Below are 21429 nucleotides of genomic sequence, written 5' to 3'. Positions count from 1 at the left end.
CCATCGCACACTCTCCGTGATATATCCTGTAAAATACCGATAAGCAGGCAACTTTACGGCGGTGTTCAAGGTTCAGCAGCTTCGCTTCTACTAATTCCGAGTCACCTATAAGCCTCTTGGCACGGTTGTCAATTGAATCCAAGGTAGCCAGTTAGTATGTAGCAGAGCCATCCCAAAGGTGGCAGCGGCCACGTGCTATGTGACTATTAAAGTTAGTATAGTTAAAGGGATATAATAGTCCGTCTGATTGGCAGAAATGAGAAGCGCCGAAATTACGTTGCAGATTTCGGCCGTTACATTTACATGTCAATATTTTGTAAACGCAATTAAACGGCATTGATTAAAAATATTTTTTTATTTTCAAATTTCCTTATAATAATGTGGGGCCACTTCCAGGAGCCACTCCTTCTTGATAGTCATCATATCTCGCATGTACGTTTTGTCGCCTGTACTTTGGACGCTTGCGAACACCACCCTGTAGATTAAAACTTAATTCATTATTACCAATGATTATACTTGTAAACAGTAGATGCGCAATCTGCGCCTCCAAACGGTAGCCACGGTACTGTTGCCTGCAGGCAGCAGTGGCATCAATCACCATCTTGGATTCGAGTGAGTACCACGTCACCGAGACGTGACAAAAAAGTAAAAAAATGGTGAAATGTGTAATTAAAATTTGCAATTCTCAGTTCGAAAATGATAACAAAACTACTGGCGTTACTATCCACAGGTAAGTTGCTTTTGTTTGTTTAGATTGTCGTAAATAAAAATGAAATAAATTTATTTTAAACATCAATGTTGCCAGTAAATCAATTTTCATTTGCCCATAATATTGGGAGTTAACCTCATTGAAGTTACTTTTGACATCGTAGTCAAAAGTGATTCTAATTCAAGTTTATTCGTTGTAACATTTTAACGTCTTTACCGTCTTTCGTAACCGTAATACTATTAAAATGATATTTTGTTTGTTTCCCAGAACATCTAAAGATCGTACGCGCAGGGCGAATTGGACAAAAATTATACGACTTTTACGAAAATATATTTTGAGTAACAACACACAAGGCAATAGTACCACAAGCTAATGAAGCAAAGTGGCGTTTAAAAATTTGTAATATAAAACTATAGTTAAATGTTTGTGTATCAAGTAAATTGTAAGACCTTTTTAAATTTGTTTTCGTTAAATAAAAACAGAAACTTTGTCGGAAGACAGTATTTTTATCACCTTCATTCAATAAATAAAAATTACTAGAAAAGCAATTAATTCCTTAGAATAGAAAGTCGTCTCTTCATATTCACAATTTATTTGAAAAAACTATGAATTTCAAGCGTAGACTCTAAAGTTCATAAATTTTCACGCGCTCGTTCATTTCTGACTCATATCTCCACTGTCTCTTTCCACCAGTGAGGCTACAAGAAATTAGGGATGATTATTTCTAAACCGGTAACACTAGTATCCCTTAATGCACTATGACTATTTCATTTTGACATAATAAGACAAAAAAACGAGACAAATATATTTTTCTTTGAAATTTTAATCAGTTTCAAAGCTAGTTTTTAAATTTACTAAGTGGTCCCACATTTTAGACATCTTTTTGTAGGACATTGCGTCTCTAATATTATTTATGCTCACTGATTATTACCGTCAAATTTATAAGTCTCTTTTATTTTGATGGGACGAATTTAAGTCGTGTGCCGGGTGGTAAGCTACACGCCTGTCCATAACGGGTCGAGATGAATGATGAATGAACCCTTCAAATGTCATTTTACTCCGTTTAAAAAAAACAGACTAGACTGTCGCGAAACGCACGCACACACACACACGCATTTTGGTACCATACTTGATTTTCCATAAAATATAAATATAATCTTTGTTAAATTAAATGATAACTGTCACTGGTAATAGAAGACTGTCTGAGATGATGAGTGGCGTCTCTTTAGACACGGTTCTGGCAGAATGTCAGCGACGTGGGAAACCGCTACATTTATGCTGAGACATCGTCTTTTCACTGCCATGACTTCCAAAACCATTTACTTTAATTAGTTAAAAGTGTAGACATACGTTCCTTTTGTTATAAAAATTTGTTATTTTAAGTGGTTCAATATAATAATAATTGTGGTGTTAGTTTTACTGGATCCTATGTAAATAAGTTGTCATGGAAGTGAATAAAGTTTTTATCTATCTATCTAAAAAGGTACATGTATTTACCATTTTGGCTGCTGTTGGTTGTACAAACAGCTGTCAGGACTTATATGCAACACGGCGCCCCGAATGCCCTTGTACGAAGAGTCGATTGTAAGGAAGGCGGCTTGTGGGAACAATCCAGAGAGCACGCATTTCATCACGCGCTCGCATTTTGCTGTAAAAAATATCATTAATAAAGAAACTTACCAATTATAATACTAATAATAACGCACATACTCCTAGTTAGGGAAACCATGAAATGCGGGTACCACGGACAACCACAAATGACACCCAAACTCACGATAGAAATAGATGTAGACCATACAAATATTTCGACTCATGAACGATGAAGAACAGAGTCCGATGTGATTATATGGCGAAAAGAGAATAATTTCGTTGTTCAAACTAAGGCCTATGTAAACGTGTTTTGAGAATTTATACATCTAATTTCGTTTCGGAAATATAAAATCTTACTTACCAGTGCCTAAGTCCGGCCCCTCAAAGGCTTTATTCACCAACTGGAATTTGCCTTTTATAATTTTTTCTAAACTTTCTCGAATTTCACAAGCCTGAAACAATGTGATTCGATTCATTAAACAAAACCAGATCAAAAATACCAACAATAATCAAAAAAGTGAAAGAAGCAATGGTAGTAATTAAGAGCATGGTGAGTGGATGCCCGTAGTCTCTGCCTACCCAAGTAGGAGACAGGCGTGATGGTAAATATGTTTTTTTATGATACCAAGTGACGAGATAAACAAGTTGCAGCCTGATAGTAAGCGACACGCCTGTCCATAACATAAACTTATGTCTCAAGGTGACAAGCGCAGTGGCAGTGCCCCTCAGATCTTTGCGATATAAAGCTCTGAGTGGCACTGCAACTGTTATGGACAGGCGTGTCCCTTACCATCAGGCGTATGACTTGTTCGTCTCATTACTTGATATAATTAAAAAATAACAATGGCAATGTCTTTCAGAGCTTTAAATCGCAAAGATCTTATGGTCACTGCCACTGCGCCCGTCACCCTGAGACATAAGTTGACAAGTCACATCACCAGCTCCATTACCCTTCAAAACCGGAACGCAATAATGCACACATTAGTACTTGGCGGCAGAAATAGGTAAAGTACTTCCCCGGACGAATTCTTTCTCTAGGAGCGCTACTGCTATTAAAACTACTTCTACATTGACCCCGGGATCGAACCCGGAGCCTTAGAGATAGCAACACCATGAAAACCAGTGTGCAAGCCGCTCTACCACGGAAATCGTCAAAAGGTTCCCTCACCTTCTCCATAACCCGATGGTTGAGGAACATCCTCTGGCACCATTCCTTGCAAGCTTTTTTGGCTCGCCTCTCGTCGTCAGTTGATGAATTAATTTTCAAGTATGCATCCATTATGTTCAGGTACATTATTATGTCGCCTTCTGCTACCTGCAAAATGAAAAGTGGTTTAGTTAGAAATCGTTAATATAAGGCCAGATATTTCAAAGCGGGCCCAGATTTTAGTCGCCTCTCGCGTCCCGCAATCCTCGCGCTGTAAATTAATATGAATAATCTCAGTACAGAGTACTAAAAAACCGCCCTCGAAAGTCATTCATCCCTTAGTAAGCCACCCTTAGAGACTCACTCACTGCTGAAAGTATCTCGAGAGAGAAAAACGCCTAAAACTGGAGCATAGCAAAATCAGCCATTAAAGTAATTGCTCCTTATAAAATTTTGGCGTTATTAATAGAAATAAGTCTTCATGCGTGAATAGCCACCCTTAGAGACGGAATGTTTTCTTCAAATGTAAATGGGACCACTACTGAGGTACCCTCTTTCTAACAAAAAGAGAATCATCAAAATCGGTACACGGTGCAAATACAGTTGAAATGAGAACCTCGTCCTGTTTTTGAAGTCGGTTAATAAAAAGAAGAACAGGCGGAGAAAATTTGACACAGAACCGACGTCGACGGGGCAGCGGGCGGCGCGGTCTGTCGTTAATTCGCTGGGCAATTTGCAAATTTTGGAATAAATGTCAATTTAACAACTAATAGGGCTTCAGTTGAAAAGCAACATTCAGGAGGCTCTCTTTATAGTACTTACATACAATATCTCAAATAACTCGTTTTAGACTATTATGTTAGCCTGTTCTCAGGATTTTATATGATCGGATAAAGTACATCCTATCGTGTAATACGTTAGCACATTCTTAGACAATATCCTTAGGTGTATTATATATTTTCACGTTAAACTTTACTTTACCTCAAAGTTATTCCTTCTTGACACCTTTGCATTGAGGTTATCTTTTCCCCTAGAGGACTTGGCGAACACACTGTCCACTTGCAACATGGCGGCTATTGACAAAGCCTCGTCTATACAACCGAAGTCACCTGAAAATTAGAAAATTTAACTTATTTTTAAAAAACCAAACAGTATTTTAAAGACGCTTTACAACGTACATTGTTCAAAATTGAAAAATTGAAATTCATTAATTTTTTTGTTATATAAAGGCGTTAGAGCTTGCTACCGGTACCACATTTGTGGTAGTCAAATAAATGTATTTTATTTCTTTCTTCTTTCTCTCTTCGTTCAAATCAAAAGATTGGTCAGATGTTATCCAATACCGGAATCAATAGAAAAATGGAAGCTTTTATCTAGCAGTAGGATAAAACAAGCTCATAATAAAAATAATAAATATTTTTTAGTTTACATGATTTTGTCTGTCAAATAAAGCCGATGTAATTTTAATTATTTGAAAACATTTTGTTTATTTTTACTACAATATAAACCTAAACGTTTCATAGTGATGGTTGAAAAGATTTTAACAAAATAACACTGAGGTGATGTTGTGTACTACATCAAAGCATAACTTAGGACAGTATATTATTTAAATGAAAAAATCAAGATAACAGATGTTTGTAAAATTGAGCCACTTACCGCTGTTACATAGCATTTTAGCACACATTGGCTTCAAAGGCAACTCGGCCATGTAAACACCAATGTCATTGGTCAAGTTGCCATCTTTGTCAATTGCCTTCAAGGCGTACAATGTTTCTAGACCGGCGAGAAGGCTTTTCGCGGGCGGTGGAGTAGGGAATGTAAACCTGTAAGTAAGTCTTTGTTCAGGGCAGTGATCATTCTCACAATTTTTTTCTCTTTCCCATAATTTAAAATCAAAATACAGGGTAAAGTTTTAATTATATTAACAGTCCATTTGTTATTAACCGACTTCAAAAAAAGGTTCTCAATTCGACTGTACGTATTTGTTTTATATGTATGTTACTAGATTACTCTATGAATCGAATTTGTGAACCGATTGATTCTTTTTTTGTTGGAAAAGGGGTACCTCAATAGTCGTTCGTTTTAAATTTGAAGAAAATATTCCATCTCTGAGGGTGGCAAAGTAATAGATGGACGACTTCTGATGTCGGTTTTTTTAGTACTCTGTACGGAGATTATTACTTTTTAAATTTGAAACTACAACCAATCATTATCAAGACTTCATAGAGTTTAAAATTATATGTGTAAGTTTTGGCGACAGTGGTTCTGATAGTAATCGAGGCTTGAAGGTACTTCCATTGTTTGTCTTCCGTGGTGAGAGAGGAGCAGACTGACGTTCATAGAAAAACCTCTAAGTCTTCAGTAGTAAGGTTTGTTTTAATTTATCATTGACGATGTATAACATTGTATATGTAACATTGAATAAAGGTGTACTAAATTGATGTTTAAGTATTTAATTGCTATTTTATGTCTAATTTTAATGTAATTAAATATAAATTGTATATTCTCATAATGTACTCGTATTATAAGTAAAATGGTACGTATGCTCACCTTAATAAGTTATGTATTCCAAGAGCTTTCAACTGCAATAATACCCCAGAAAGATCGCTTCGAGCGATTTCTGGAGGCACGCTTGAAGGTAACTTCTCGTATTCAACCTCTGTGTACAATCTGAAAGATGTTACATGTTAGATATTATTATATACATATATATAATTACACCCGCCGTGCTCCCGACCCGAAACGCGTCCGATCCGCATCCGCTCTCAGTGTTTCACGTTTAAATGTTATTGCTTAGTAAATAGAATTCAGGTTAGCTTTAATGTACGTGAAAGCGTGGTAGCTGGACGGTTACCGCGCCCACCGTTTTTTTACAATCCTTGAAGACATTGGGTAGTAATTATTATATCTGTACATCGTGCAATATATAATGTAATTAATGCGATGTACTCAAAAATACTGCGACATAAGATCCTAGATATTGCTATTCCATATGCGAAAATAGGCGCATGTCGCGCTTTATATCACTCTCGCACAAGTGCGCTTTATCGTGCTATCTGGGTTGAAACTTCGGTACCTCTTATCAAATTACAAAGAAATCGTAAATTCGACTCTAGTTTGGCTATGAATTTCGCCAGTCGCAACACGCGGTTCCAGAATATATCGTATATAGATAAAGCAGCGTACGTATTCTAATTAGGCATTAGAATACTCGTATAATAATAATAATTTATTTCGGCCTCCACATCCATAGTGTTAGTAACAAAGTGACTTGAAAATGAGAGTTAGCGAGAACCAGGCGAGCACATTGGAATATTTGTTAATGGGATTGCCCCGTGGAAAGGCTCGAGGCGCCTCCCGCGGAGGTGAAGGTGGTGAAGATGGTGAAGGTGGTGAAGGTGGTGAAGGTGGAGAAGATGGAGAAGATGGTGAAGATGGTGAAGGTGGAGAAGATGGTGAAGGTGGTGAAGGTGGTGAAGGTGGTGAAACAATACGACCGGTAGCACTTCCCCGGCGCGGTCCTGCCCGCGCGGCCGGCGCGCTGCGCGGCGCCGTCGCGGCCCACGGGCGCCACGCGCAGGCTCTCCACGCCCAGCGCCGGCTCGAAACACGGCAGCTTGTGGAAGCCGCAGTCCACCACTGGAAGCGCGCCGACGGTGCACACGTTTCGACCCCTCCTACGTAAAGTGTCGTATGTCGAAGTTGTCAAGTTCGCAGGGGAGCGTGTAAACACGTTACTCGGCAAAGGTGATGTTAGCTTGACGACCACAATTTATTTTATGATTTATAATTATGCGCGTTTCAGTGAATTCCAAACTTCGAAACGGTCCCCTGTAAACTTGGCAATTTCGACATACGACAGTTTACGTAGGAGGGGTCGATTTTATTTTTATTTTTACATATTTTATTTTATAAGTTTACATGACGACGCCTCGCTTTCTAAACTCGTATCTTGTAAATAGTGATCATTCGGAAGATGGCAAAACTTTCTGTTTATTTTAAATTTCTTATTAAAGGGGTCAATTTGGACGCATTACTTTAAAAATAGGTAAAAGCCAAATTGTATAAAAATGCAAAATTTGTATATACAATCAACTCTTTTGCATTTCAGTACCTGTGCTTTTAGCATCGAGTATATAACCAGAAATAGAGACGAAATAAAGGCCATATATTCCTGGTAACACATTAGCGATATGGCTCTTATAAATATCAACTCCCGTTTGCACTGAAATACAGACAGCCCAACTACTAACCGTATATTCCGAAAAATATTCTGTATTTATTGTAATAAAGATATTATCTCTAACAACGACGTGCTGTTCTATTCGGTGGTGTGGTAAAAACAGCAAAACTAATTACAAAACAAACGGAATCACATTTCATCAGTAATTAAATATGTAATTTTGCAATTTTCGTTCATTATAGCACAGCTCAAGTCGACTGGTCAATTTGAAGTAAAACAGTTGACGACGCCCATTGACGCCACCGGTCAATTGTTTCAAATTCGGGCTGGCCAATCGGGGCGCAGTTGTCACCGTAATGATTTGACAGAATAGTTTTCAAACAAATTAAATGACGTTTCGTCTCTATTTCTGGTTATATACTCGATGGCTTTAAGATACGAATTTGAGAAAATAAGGCGAGGTTAAGTCATTTCACATTACTAAAGCTAAAACTGTTATGTTTTAAAATTATACTCCGTAGTAAATTCCAACCACAGCGACGTCTTAACATTATTACTTATTTCAAAACCATTGACTTACAAATAAATGGACGACGGGTCTAATACAAAAACCACGAAAAAAATGTCCCAAGTCAACCTATTCGAAATTTAAATTGTAATGTCATCGCAGTATCGCGCTGTCAGTAGAACAAATGAAGACTAAAGCGGAGTTTGGCGCTCTGTATACGATTTTAGCGCCTTACAAGTGCGAACACTTTTTAGCGCGGACCCGACGTCCATATAATTGTAAGTCAATGTTCAAAACCATATGTTTACTTACACAGCTCTTATATAATATTAATCCTTAGCCAAGTGTGGTCTAATCAATCTAGTACAGATCCTTATTATTTACTGATTCTAATATTTGTACTAACTTCTTTGGTACACTGTTGTAACACACCTGGAAGTACAAATGACCATATTCTCCTACCTTATACATTGTTATAATTTGGAAATTTAAACGTATGATTGCTCTGTAATATTCTTAGTCTTGATAGTCTTTTTTCCTTCTCCAAAAATGGAGAATAAATTAATTTATCATAAGCATTTAAAACTTTACAGCATTAGAATAGTCTATCATAATTATCTTTATATTTACATTTTACTGTCAAAGATACAATTTTCTTTAGCAATCTTATTTGTAAGTCATATACATTTTTAAATATGTTTTGTACGTTCTGCCACAACTAGCTAGACCATAGCCTATTACCGAGTCAGCAATTGACAAATATAACAATCTCAATGTGTTGTAAAGCATCTTACATTTAAGAATACTAATATTTGCCAATATCGCTCCCAGTCTATTACATACGTGGTCTATGCCTAGGTAAGCATGGTCTTTAACAATGTCAAGTGGCTCACAGCAACAGAGAGTGTTTTGAGAGCGCATATATTGGTTACCATGTGCCACAACTGCATTGTTACAGGTTTTTATTAGTCTAGCTACAGTATACTAATCATATTTTACAATTGAAATATAACATACCATAAGAAATTCCCGGTATAGTAATACTAGTTTCAGCGATATTCGTCGCCAACACAACCTTCCGTACGTTGCGATCTCCAACTTGAAACACCTGAAAAATGACAAACTAATCAATAAAGAAGCTTTTTACTCTTATTGCATAGACACAAATGTTTTTAGACCGGTTTCCGGTTACGCTTTAACAAGTGTGTTGACTACCTTATCGTAATCAGCAAAAAGTTAAAGTTGAATTTAAATCTTGACAGTCTATACATAACAGTGAAAGTGTTGGATCAATCTCTGGACATCTTTGGGGGAGGCCTATGTTCAGCAGTGGACGTCTTCCGGCTGATATAATGATGATGATGAAGTGCTGTATTTCATATACATTCAATTCATGTAATAATCCCTGACAAGTGTATTATTTTATATACAGTCATGTAATAGTTCCTATTAGTAATTTTTCTACTTGTTTTCAATTAATATTTAAGTTACATTTTATAATTTTAGTGTTTATCACACTTGTACTTACGTGCCATCTCATTTTGTAAAAGCGGTTCCAACTAAAAACCAGCGTTACAGCAGGCGAGCTGTAACATTATGCTGAGTTGGATGCTTTTCAGGTTTTAGATAGGTATATGTAATAATTAATGTGAATGACCTGTTTAGCTTGAAATATCTTAGCTGAATAGACGTTTCTTTCTCTCTTGCATTTTGAAAAATATACAGTATAATTGAGGACATGCACTAATCACTTTACGGTGTGAAAACACGGTTCCTAAATGTTTGCTTAAAAATATTGTTGCTATAAAAAATTACGCTGTATTCTATAGGTAATTTAAGTATACAAATGATTCTTTTTTGTATTAACTGAACTAAGTAGAATACATATAGTATACGATATACTTTTTCAAACGGCTTTAATTTCTTTTGCAAAAAAAAAATTAATTCTGAAATAAAGCCAGTGTCGCTGTCCCTCGACCCAAGCAAATGAACAGTATTAGTACGGGAAAAAATTTAGGTAGGGTAGTATAGACTGTTAAGTGGTAAAGCCGACCACATACGATTCGAGATCCTGTTTATACATCACACACACATACGTTTATTCCTGTTCGGATTAACAAGACTAAGTTGACAGACGCGAGACCCTGAATCCAGATATTCTCCGAAAATACGTACGGGATTTACGACTGTGTGTTGCAACCTACAAATTCTATAGAACATTTGTATTCGGATCGGCTTTTTCCGTCTTGAATTCTTATGCACAAACGACCATATAAAAAAATTAGAACGGAATAGTACTGTATGTGTGTTGTAAGGCGGTGATCTTTAGTAGCAGTAGAGCTACTTGTAAAACCTTATCTACTTCTGCCGCCAAGCAGTAATGTCAGCATTACTGCGTTCCGATTTTGAAAAGTAAGGGCGCTAAGGAAATTACTATCTATATAAGTCTCAGGGTGTCGGACGCAGTGGCAGTGCTCCTCAGACCATTGCGATTTAAAGCTCTGAGTGGCACTGCAACTGTTATGGACAGTTGCGTGTAGCTTCCTATCAGGCGCACGACTTGTTCGTCCTTTGTTTTGTTGCCTTCGAAATTCCGTGACGGAATTTCGAAACGGGATGCCAATTGTATGTGTCCAGCCTAAAGGGAAACGCCGTTGTCATTCACAATTCTACAAAATGAATACGAGTACCTTAATTTGTCTATAAAAAGGCAGACTGCCGTACATCGGCAGCACCGCCATGTTCGCCGCCTGGACGCCACTGGGGAATTGCTTACGATATTTATTTTTTTCGTTGTTTTGCTCTGCGTAGGTTTGGAGTGTATCTAGAGCTGTTAGGATTTCTTCCTGAAAGTTGAAAAGATATATAAAGGTAAATAAATAACCACCGTCATCAACTATAAAAAAGAAGTCAGTGTCAAGTGCAGAAAGGTTTGTAATTACTACAATGTATATTATAACTCCCCGTTTAGCGTCAGAGGTTAAAAAAATCATTTGCAGACTACTAAACATAATTTAATCGCGATTACAATGATTAGGGTCAATTTTCATAAAAATAATAATTATAAAACAGTATATGATAATATTTTTTAATAAAGTTAAACCGTAGCAGTAGAGTTCCTTCTGAAAGAATTCGTTCAGGGAAGTACTGCCACCTTATCTACTACTGCCGCCATGCAGTTGTACTGCGTTCAGGTTTGGAAAGGTAAGGGTGCTGGTGAAATTACAGACTGAGACTGAAACTTTTCAACTTATGTCTCAGGGTGACGGGCACAGTGGTAGTGCCCTTTGAGCGGCACTGCAACTGTTATGGACAGGCGTGACGCTTACCTCCAGGCGCATTACTCGTTTGTCCTGTCACTTGGTCTCATAAAAAAAACATGCTGTATGGTGCTATTATCGCTGTCCACAAACGAAGAAAAGAAAAAGACAAAGATTATAGTTATTTAGCAATTTGTCATTTTAAAATTCGGACACAATAAGTGTAACTTTTTATGCAACGACCTCAGTGGCCTAATTTTTTGCACTGTAGGCGAAGGATGGGGAGGTCCCATGTACGATACCTGGGTCAATTTAGGAAATGAAGTTTCTAAATTGGTACCGTCATCAGGCACCTTATTATTATTATTTTAGTTATTATTTATTATTAGATTTAAAAATGTATAGGGTAATTCACTCAAGTCGAGAGTTACTGTATTTACAATGTGACCTAAATACCATTAATGATTGGTTTGTTGAAAATTGGATGGTGCTAAATTCTTCCAAATGTGTCTTTATGGATTTTTCCATCGCAGGGATCTAGCAGAGGTCTTTAGCATGCGTGATCTTGGTGTTATTGTGGACGTCAAGCTAGATTTTAGAAAACACATAAACTTTGTGTCAAGGCAACCCAAATTCTTTAGAGACCACGAAGTTTCTTTTATACTTTTTAATTGTTATGTACGTAGTATATAAAAGTAGTGTAGCCCCGTCTGGAGACCATCATACAAGGTATACATCGAACGGTTAGAGAGGATACAAGATAGGTTCCTATATCATCTTTGTTACTCAAACAACGTTAGTCACGTATGACCCTAGATTAGCCCATTTTGAAATGGTTTCACTACAGAAAAGTAATACAAACGACGTTATATTTCTGAAGAAACTAACAAATGGACACAACGACAATTCTTTATTAATGCAGAAAATTAAATTCAACATTCCTCGTCTTTCTAGCGGTCTCGTAAATAGAAGAACATTCAGTCTTCCACATACTCATACTAATTATGGTCAAAATTCATGTTCATATCGTATCTGTTCATCATATAATCGTACTTGTCTGGATATAGATATGTTCAACACCTTAGTCTCTACTTTTAGGAGATTACTGTTATCCCTATGTTTTGTAAAGTCAAAACTATTCTGTTTTGTTTTGTAATAATTGTTTTTAGATAGTACCTAGCAACAGTTTTAAAACTTTATTTTTCTAGAGACCAAAAATTACTTTAGCATGCTGTGTTCACACCGAGAAGGATGTGCACGCTCCAACTCGTTTAAATGACTTTGTTTGTTGTTTATTTTTATGTAATTATTTAGTATGTACGTACATACATTCAATTCTGTGAACCAAACAAAGAAAAATGTTGGTCATCTAGTAGAGTAAATTCTTTTAACTCATAGCCCCACACTGGGGAAACCCTGTAACGCGGGTGCCATGGATACACGTATAAACAACCTCAAATTACACCCAAACTCACGAGAGAAATAAATGTAGGTCATACAAATATTTCTCCGGGCCCCGAGAACCGAACCCGGGACCTCTGAGTGGCAGTCCAGCATGATAACCGTTCGGTCACGGAGGCATTTTCTTCTCGTATCAGAGTTAACGCTTTAACGAAATGCTTCAGGTGATTCTTAAAAATGATCCAGTTTTGTTATTAGTTAAAAATGGGGTTTGAAAAAGGTCGACTGCCACTTGCTAGCTGTGATACCAGAAATACCAGGAGAACAATAAAACATTTTATACCTGAAACTGGTTACAATCGTTTAATACTTTCGTCTAATTAGTTTTACCATGTATGAAACTTACCTGGGAAGTAAGGAAAACCAGTATATCTCCAAAGGGCTCATTTTCGTGAACCTTGATCACAGTATCCACTGCTGCCTTCACGTAATCCGGAACAGGCTCTGTCAAAATCAACAGACAATTATAATTAAAAGCGTGTAGTTTCTTCGATTTGATATCAGCCTGACACCCGCAAATTGACAAGCCATCCAGGGATGTAATGTAATTCTTACTCATCATCATTTCAGCAGAAAGACGTCTACTGCTGGACAAGTAGTCATAGTACACATTTTAGTAGTAGAGCTCCCTGTGAAAGAGTTCGTCCAGGATAATACTGCCACCTTACCTATTTCAAGCAGCAATGTCAGCATTACTGTGTTCCAGTTTTGAAGGGTGCTGGTGAAATTACAGGCACATGGGACTTGTCAACTTATATCTCAGATCTTTGTGATTCAAAGTTCTGAGTGGCGCTGCTACTGTTGATGATGAACAGGCATGTAGCTTACCATCAGGCGCATGACTTGTTCGTACCATCACTTGATATTATAAAAAATAGCCCCAAAAGATCGCCATAATGATCGCTCTTGCGTGGCTTGCGTGCAGCAGATTCCTGCAATCTTCTCCAGTCTACCTGCGAGCAATATGCACTTCAAATTTGCGAATCTTTGGGCAATGTCGGTTACTCTGGTTCTTCTGAGGATATCCTTATTTCTGATTTGATCTCGCAGTATAACTCCGAGCATAGCACTGCCCATTGCTGTTTGGGTGACCTTGAGCCTTTTTATTGAGGCCCATAGGACATACCACGATGGCCAGAAGCTGAGTTTTCACGATTGTATTGAAAAATAAACCATTTTTACGGATCCGACTCAACGTGTCGTTCTCTTTACTGGTCCCATGGATGGTCTAGCTGGTCCCACTTTCTTCCACGTGCAGTGTTCAGCACGATGTTTTCCTTCAACGTGAGGGTATTGCTACTAAACTTGGAAATTAAAGTCATAGGATTGGAAGCCACAGTTTTCCAATTGCACTACCACGATTCTTATCGATCTTAATACCATAAAGGGCAAGTCACCTTCAGTATAAAACACGTCAATCGGGTGGGCCCGTCCCTGCATGGACATGATGACAGATGTGCTGGAGCGTTCTCTTTCTCGTGAATCGTTCAGGTTGAAGAAGTCTCGGAGAAACTCCGCGTCCATAGTCGCCGACGATATGACCAGTTTAAGGTTTTTGCGTTTCTGAAACACGTTAATTTAGAAAAATAACTTCTTCGTTTTGTATAATTATCAGAAATTGGTTTGGGCAAAGTCTATTTATCTAAATTTGAAGTGGATATTTAATTCATTATTGGAAGAGGTTCACAAGTCGATTTTTTTAAAGCTCTACAATAACGGAACGCTCCGATACCCATAAAAACACAATTTCTGAGTTCTGTATTGTCGTCGAGACCCGGAAATTCTTAAAGTGGAATACAAAAATAACGATGTTAAAATGAGCTTACTTTAATGATTTTTTTAAGCAGTCCCATTAACACGTCAGTCATCTGAGATCTTTCGTGCACCTGTAACGTGAAAAAAAAAATTACATAATATTATATTTTAGTTAATTGAATATCATGATATTACTGAGTTATTTTTTTGTGAAATAACTCTACTAGAATTGTTATGACTATTGAAGACAGATTTTTTTTGTGAGAAAGTTTTTCAAAAACCTCTCACTAGATGGTACAAAGATCTGTAACAAAAACAGAATTTCAACAGCTCAGTAACTTGACCTGTAGCTCAGCTGGTAAGAGCAATGCTACGGTGCAGCATGTGGATTCAACTGTCACCAGGTCGAAGAGTTTTTCTACGTGTTCGATCTTTGTATTAATAAGTATAACATAATATCATGACGTTTTATACTACCATGACATTCATCTACTTTTTCTGAAACTTCATGCGTTACTTACGGTAAAGAAATGGCATACACTATCGGCACCTGTTTCCCTAAATCTATAATTTGGCAGAATCGAGTATATAACCCGAAATAGAGACGAAATGTCATTTAATTTGTTCGAAAACTATTCTGCCATATCATTACGGTGACAGCTGCGCTCGGATTGGCCAGTTCGAATTCGAAACAATTGACGGGTGTCGTCAATTGTTTCACTTCAAATCTACCAGTTTAACTTGAGCTTTGGGGTGATGGACAAAAATTTAAAAATTACATAATTTAATATTTAATTACCGATGAAATGTGATTCCATTTGTTTTGTTATTAGATGTTTTGCTATTTTTCCTACACCACCGAATGGAACAGCCGCCCCATAGTTAGGAGATATTATCTTTATTACAATAAATACAGAATATTTTTGGAATATGCAGAGACGTGCACACAGGTCAGTTGTTGGCACTGTACTATTTCAGCTTTCTAATTTGTGATTTCAGTGCAAACGAGAGTTGATATTTAAAAGTGATATAAGGCCCATTTGCCTGATAAGTTGCCAAGGAAGGATGGTCCTTATTTCGACTCTATTTCTGGTTACATCTATATTTGGCGGCTATTTAAGAGCAGAGTGAATAAGCAATTTTTAGATAAATGTGCATTATTGACTCGGTCACATCGTCACTAACATCATAATCATGGATTGTAACCGAGCATACATACGTCCAATGCCGACTCAACACGACTGTATTTTTTTTGTGCGTATATAAACCGATTTTGATGTTTCTTTTTTGTTGGAAAAAGGATACAGTGCTTCTACTTTTTCAGTGTCTCTCGGCAATCATCGGATTTCCGAATGCACACGAATATTAATTTCCATGTCCATCTTGTGAGGATGCTCATTACGATGCGATCTTTGTGAGGATCAATTCAAATTTAATATTTATTTCAATGCGATTTTCAAACGAATAGATTCAACGGAAAGGCAGGTAATTAATTTTGTAAAAATGTCATTAAATTTGAAGAAAACTAGTCTTATAATGTGAATGTGAGCATTACTATGTTATGGTTTTGAAGGGTACGGGTGCTGGTGAAGTTAGTCATATGGGACTTGTCAACTTATGTGTCAGGGTGACGGGCGCAGTGGCAGTGTCCCTAAGATCTTTGCAATTTAAAGCTCTGAGTGGAACTACAACGGCTATGGACAGACGTGTCGCTTAACACCAGTCGCACAACGTGTCCGTCCTTGGTATCAAAAAAAATTCGTTGTAAATAGTTTTTTCCTTCGATTTTGAGCGTCAATAGGTTTTAACTCGATTTTTGTTACAATAATTTTAAAACGAATACATGGAGACTTCATAATCTCAGTACAGAGTACTAAAAAGACCGACTTCAAAAGTTCGTGGAATTATATCTGTTTGCCAAGTTTTATTGAAACGGTTACCGCGATTCATCTCCTAGTTTACCACCCTTAGAGGTGTAATATGTACTTCAATTTAAATGGGACTAATATTGAGGTACTCTCTTTCTAACAAAAAAAGAATCATCAAACTCGGTTCACAAATTATCGCGAGTTATCGCGAAACAAACAAAAAACAGTCAAATTAAGAACCTCTTCCTTTTTTGACGTCGGTTAAAAAGGAATTCATATGTGTGTTTTCCGGAGCAAAGTGCGAATAATTAATCAGTATCTGCTTTGATTATTTTAATAACTACGCAACAATCGGTTTTATCGATAGTGGATGAAAGATAGCGTAATGGCCGTTTCCGTCATTATATTGTGATTGTACAATTAATTAAATAATTAGTGATTTTATAATTATTAATACAAAGATCGAACACTTAGAAAACCATCCTTCGATCCGGCCGCATTCGAACCGACGTCTTCTAGCAAACCGTGCCAGACCCTATATTAGCCAACTAAACCATGGAACGAACTACGGACCTCGCGAATTCTTCTATGTGCTAGTTGCCGGATCTTTTGTATTAGGTTTTCAACGACTTTTTAGCCGTAGCTCCATTTATGAGAAATTTATGAATGTATTTCGTCACTCAGTTAGGTAACTTTACAGCTACCAGCCCTGGCTAGAGATGTCGCTATTAATTGTAATGAAATTTGTATTGAATTGATATTCAATTATTATTTGTGAAATTGCTCCACTAGTTTGTTAGATCGAACACTTAGAAATTAATGACATTGTTTCGTTTTTTTAGTTTGAAATTTGACATTAAGTCCTGCGCCTGGTGGTAACAGCAGCAGATCTTTAGATCGCAAATATGACGGGCAGTACCACTGCACCCGTCATCCTGAGGCATAAGAAGAAAGTTTATTTGAAAAGAGAAATCTAAAAACGGTCAACGGGCAGTATAAATTCATCAGCCCCCTTCAAAACCGGAACGAAGTAATGTTCACGTTACTGCTTGGCGACAGAAATAGGTAATGTGCGAACTCTATAGTAAGAAGCTTTTCTGCTACTGCTACGGAACCACTTTGTATTGCTTGGTTATACAGAAATGACGTGTACCAGTTAAAAAAATGTTTGATCAAACGAACTTTTTTTACACACTTCTAGCCCCGCGATAAGGATACCCTGTATCACAAGTGTCATGGACACAATACAACCACAAATTCCCGAGAGAAATAAATGTAGGCGATACAAATATTTCTCCCGGCCCGGGAATTGAACCCGGAACCTCGGCGTGGCAGACCAGCATAGCAACCATTCATCCATAGAGATTGTTAATTGAAAACAATGCAAGGTTGCTCGACTTGTGAGTCGGGGAGTGTAAGTATTTGTTTTGAATTAGACGTCAAAAAAAAAGAAGGATATTCTCTATTCGACTGTGTTTTTTTTTGTGTGTATGTTACGCCGATTTCGATGATTCTGTTTTCGTTAGAAAGGGGGTACCTTAATAGTAGTCCCATTCAATTTTGAAAAAATACTGCACCTCTAAGGGTGGTAAATTAGGGGATGAATTCGGTTTATTGGATTACACCCGCTTTCGCGAAAACAAAAAACAATATAAAAAGTCATATTTTTTTATAATAATACCAAATCACGGTACAAACAAGTCGTGCGCCTGATGGTAAGCGACACGCCTGTCCATAATAATTGCAGTGCTACTCAGATTTGAGGGACACTGCCACTGCGCCCGTCATAGAAGTTGACAAGACTCGTGCGCCTGTAATTTCACCAGTAGCGGAACACAGTAATGCTGACATTACTGCTTGGCGGCAGAAATAGGAAAGGTGGCGGTACTTCCCTGGACAAACTCTTTCACAAGAAGCGCTACTGCTACTAATTCAATATTAATATGTATATACATATATATTATTAATGATATAATGCATAATTTATTAAACTCTTTACAGTTAGTTACAGTTTAGTGACCAAGGGTCACATAAAGAGTACCATTGCGTTGTTTCCTAAATAAAAGTTGTCAATTACAATGATAGGAGTAATTTGTTACCAGGTTTCCGGTTGATATAACATAACCCTATGTGCAGCTGGGTGTAATGACCTCGCCGATGGATCGTGAACACTACAAACGCACACGTTTCCTGCATACATTTAGCATAAAGAACACTTAAAGCGCGATTGTGTTTCTTTATTACCACAATCGTTAACCTACGAGCTGCAACTGCGTAATGTGATAACACTGCACGGTGTTGAATTACCTTTATAACTAAGATATGTGTCGACACTTGCTGAAAACATTACACTGTATTAATTTACTTATTGAATTGATTTAATTTTTTTTTTTGAGAAATTACTCCACTAGTTTGTTATAATTATTAATACAAAGATTTATAGACATATTTTAGATACCACTTAGAAAAAAATCCTTCGTTCCGGCCGGATTCGAACCATTGTCTTCTAGCAAACTGTGCAAACTAAGCCACGGAACGGAAATTTTTCTATGTGCTTGCTGTCGTAACTTTGTATTTGGTTTTTCAACAAATTTTTATTGAATTGATTTTCAATTTTTTTTTTTCGTGAGTTTACTCCACTATTACGCTGTATTATTATCATTAATTAACATTACAGGTACCCAAACTTCAAGTAATACAACATGGAGCGTATAATATCTCCTACGGAATTTACAGAACGATTCAAAGTAAAACACAAAAAAGCACAACAGCAATCTAAATACACTTATGCAGAATTGTTTTATTGTAGATGGATGAAATATATATTCATATATAGTAAATAATATACATAGATATGGCCACGTAATGCGTAGGAGTGATAGCCATATGACCAAAAAAATCTTATCACTAAAAATTTAAGCCGCTAAGAGACGAACAAGCAGACCCCAATAGGAAGTGGTCTCACTTGGATTGGAACGGTCCAAAGAAACATGAAGGCGATGGGTGTAGACCCTCAGCTCACGCAAAGGCGCACGGAGTGGCGCACGCGGTCTATGAGGGCCGACCCCAAAAGAAATGGGACATAAGTCCAATAGTAAATTAATGTAATGTCTAATTCCTAGAACATAATAAATCGACACAGCAATTAACACTACACTAACTTAAAAACTGCAACTTTTCTACCTAAAAGGGAAACGTGCGATAACTTTTTAATTTTCCAACATAATATTATTGAGTTTTTTACTACCAGTTATTTTCTTCAATTTGAATTTAATCAAAATTGCTTGAACAATTTGGTACCTTGGTTTAATTTGGCGTAGCAGCGTAGCGTTAACTGCGGGTGTCGAAATAGTAACGTATGTGATCACTAGATGGCATTGTCACTTTGACACATCACGTGATTGGCGATGAATACACTGGTTTGTTCGTTTAATTCTTAGACTCTTTTTTTTACCATCCTCTAACGTTTAATTGTATATTAATAGTAATTTTTATTTTATTTTTGAAATTTATTGACTGCGTTCTTTGTATTCTCCTGTAATCACTTTTTGGCTTGCTAAGCACTTTATATTGTTTCATGTTGGTGGAAATTCGTAAATGGCATTGGATTACTCATAATTAAGTTTACTATAATTGTATTATTTGTCCGTGAATTTTCCTAAAATGTATAAATAAATAAATAAATAAATAAATTGTATTGAAAAGAGTAATGTTGGTGATAAAAAGATAACGCTATTTACAATTGCATAATTACCTTGAAATTAAACTTGACTTGAAAAAACGCTAATTACCTTGAAACTGCAATACTTGTTGAATTCCAAGGAAGTGTTGACAACCAAATGTGGGATTGTTTTATTGTAAATCGTTAAAACAAATTATTTACACGTAGTAAATTAATGTAATGTATGTACGATTTTAAGCTGGGTCAATGTTTACCTTTTTCTGCCGCCTAGCATAATATGATATCATCGCACTGTTGGGCACAGGTCTTCTGTAAAGAGAATTTTGCCCATGGATCATCGAGGCTAGCTAGACACGTTAGTTGCCCTAACATTGGGCACGGGTCTCCTCTAGGGAGAGAATGTAACTAAACTGGCAGGAATCGAACGATGGACCTTCTACATAGAAACTTCGTTCTCCCAACCAGGCAACGTCACCACTGGTTCACAAAATAAATGAAAGACATACCTCATCGAGAACTATGCAGGAATACTGCATGAGAAGCGGTGAAGCGAACATCTCCCGAAGCAGCACGCCCTCTGTCATGAACTGGAACAAAACCACAAATAAACGTTATTAGTTTGCGATGGTAGCCCAGTTGTAGCAAGGTTGCATCTCTATTGATGGTCGACGGTACGAATCCCTGAGCCGGCATGAAGTTCAGTAGCAACCAGCTCTTGGTAAAATAAAACATCCATAGTGATGCCTGCATGTGGAGCCGCGTGTTGGTAGAGCAACAGGGACACTGGCTTTATTCCAGAATATATTTTTTTAGAAACGAAATTCTAGACATTTGTGAAATGTATATCGTATACTATATATGTTCTATTTAGTTCAGTTGATATAAAAAATCATTGGTATATGTAAAGTACATAATGAATACAGCTGTTTTCTTGTAATATTTCGAGGTCAGGTAATCGGGTAATTAAATTGAGGTCTCAAATGGATAACCTGCTGAAACCACTTTTCACCCGCTCAGGGTTTTTTAAAGACTCCTTTCCTGTTACGGCTGCACAGTTATGGAACAAATCCGACATTCTAAATCGCTTCCTATATTAAAACTGGATTGCGTAAACATCTTCTGACGATTCTTAGTCTGCAACTTAATCTGTATAGTCAGTAGTATGTAGACGTTTTCAAGTATAAATATGTGTATATATATACATACTTATACGTGTAAATAAATATACACTCTTATGCACTAATACTAACTAAAACTAAACTAAAA

At 37.0% G+C, this 21429-nt stretch overlaps 1 protein-coding gene across 1 annotated transcript in view; it reads right to left on the bottom strand.

The window, feature by feature from the left end:
* Positions 1-345: 345 nt before the first annotated feature.
* LOC113228384 (probable ATP-dependent RNA helicase DHX35) overlaps positions 346-21429 on the bottom strand; it is a 44075-nt gene continuing 22991 nt past the window's right edge. Inside the window, exons 3-16 of the mRNA XM_026461661.1 lie at positions 20670-20750; positions 14685-14744; positions 14256-14421; positions 13205-13302; positions 10828-10983; positions 9155-9245; positions 6944-7085; positions 5997-6116; positions 5103-5269; positions 4428-4555; positions 3468-3614; positions 2661-2751; positions 2207-2357; positions 346-475 (exon numbers count right to left, since the gene is read on the bottom strand). Coding sequence (XP_026317446.1) covers positions 361-475; positions 2207-2357; positions 2661-2751; positions 3468-3614; positions 4428-4555; positions 5103-5269; positions 5997-6116; positions 6944-7085; positions 9155-9245; positions 10828-10983; positions 13205-13302; positions 14256-14421; positions 14685-14744; positions 20670-20750 — 1713 coding nt within the window. The 3' untranslated portion in view covers positions 346-360. The remainder of the gene's footprint in view (positions 476-2206; positions 2358-2660; positions 2752-3467; positions 3615-4427; positions 4556-5102; positions 5270-5996; positions 6117-6943; positions 7086-9154; positions 9246-10827; positions 10984-13204; positions 13303-14255; positions 14422-14684; positions 14745-20669; positions 20751-21429) is intronic.

This window comes from Hyposmocoma kahamanoa, unplaced genomic scaffold (genome assembly GCF_003589595.1).
Source record: "Hyposmocoma kahamanoa isolate Upper Pololo Valley unplaced genomic scaffold, ASM358959v1 230, whole genome shotgun sequence".
Lineage (NCBI taxonomy): Eukaryota > Metazoa > Arthropoda > Insecta > Lepidoptera > Cosmopterigidae > Hyposmocoma > Hyposmocoma kahamanoa.
This window is presented reverse-complemented; position numbering and strand designations above follow the sequence as displayed.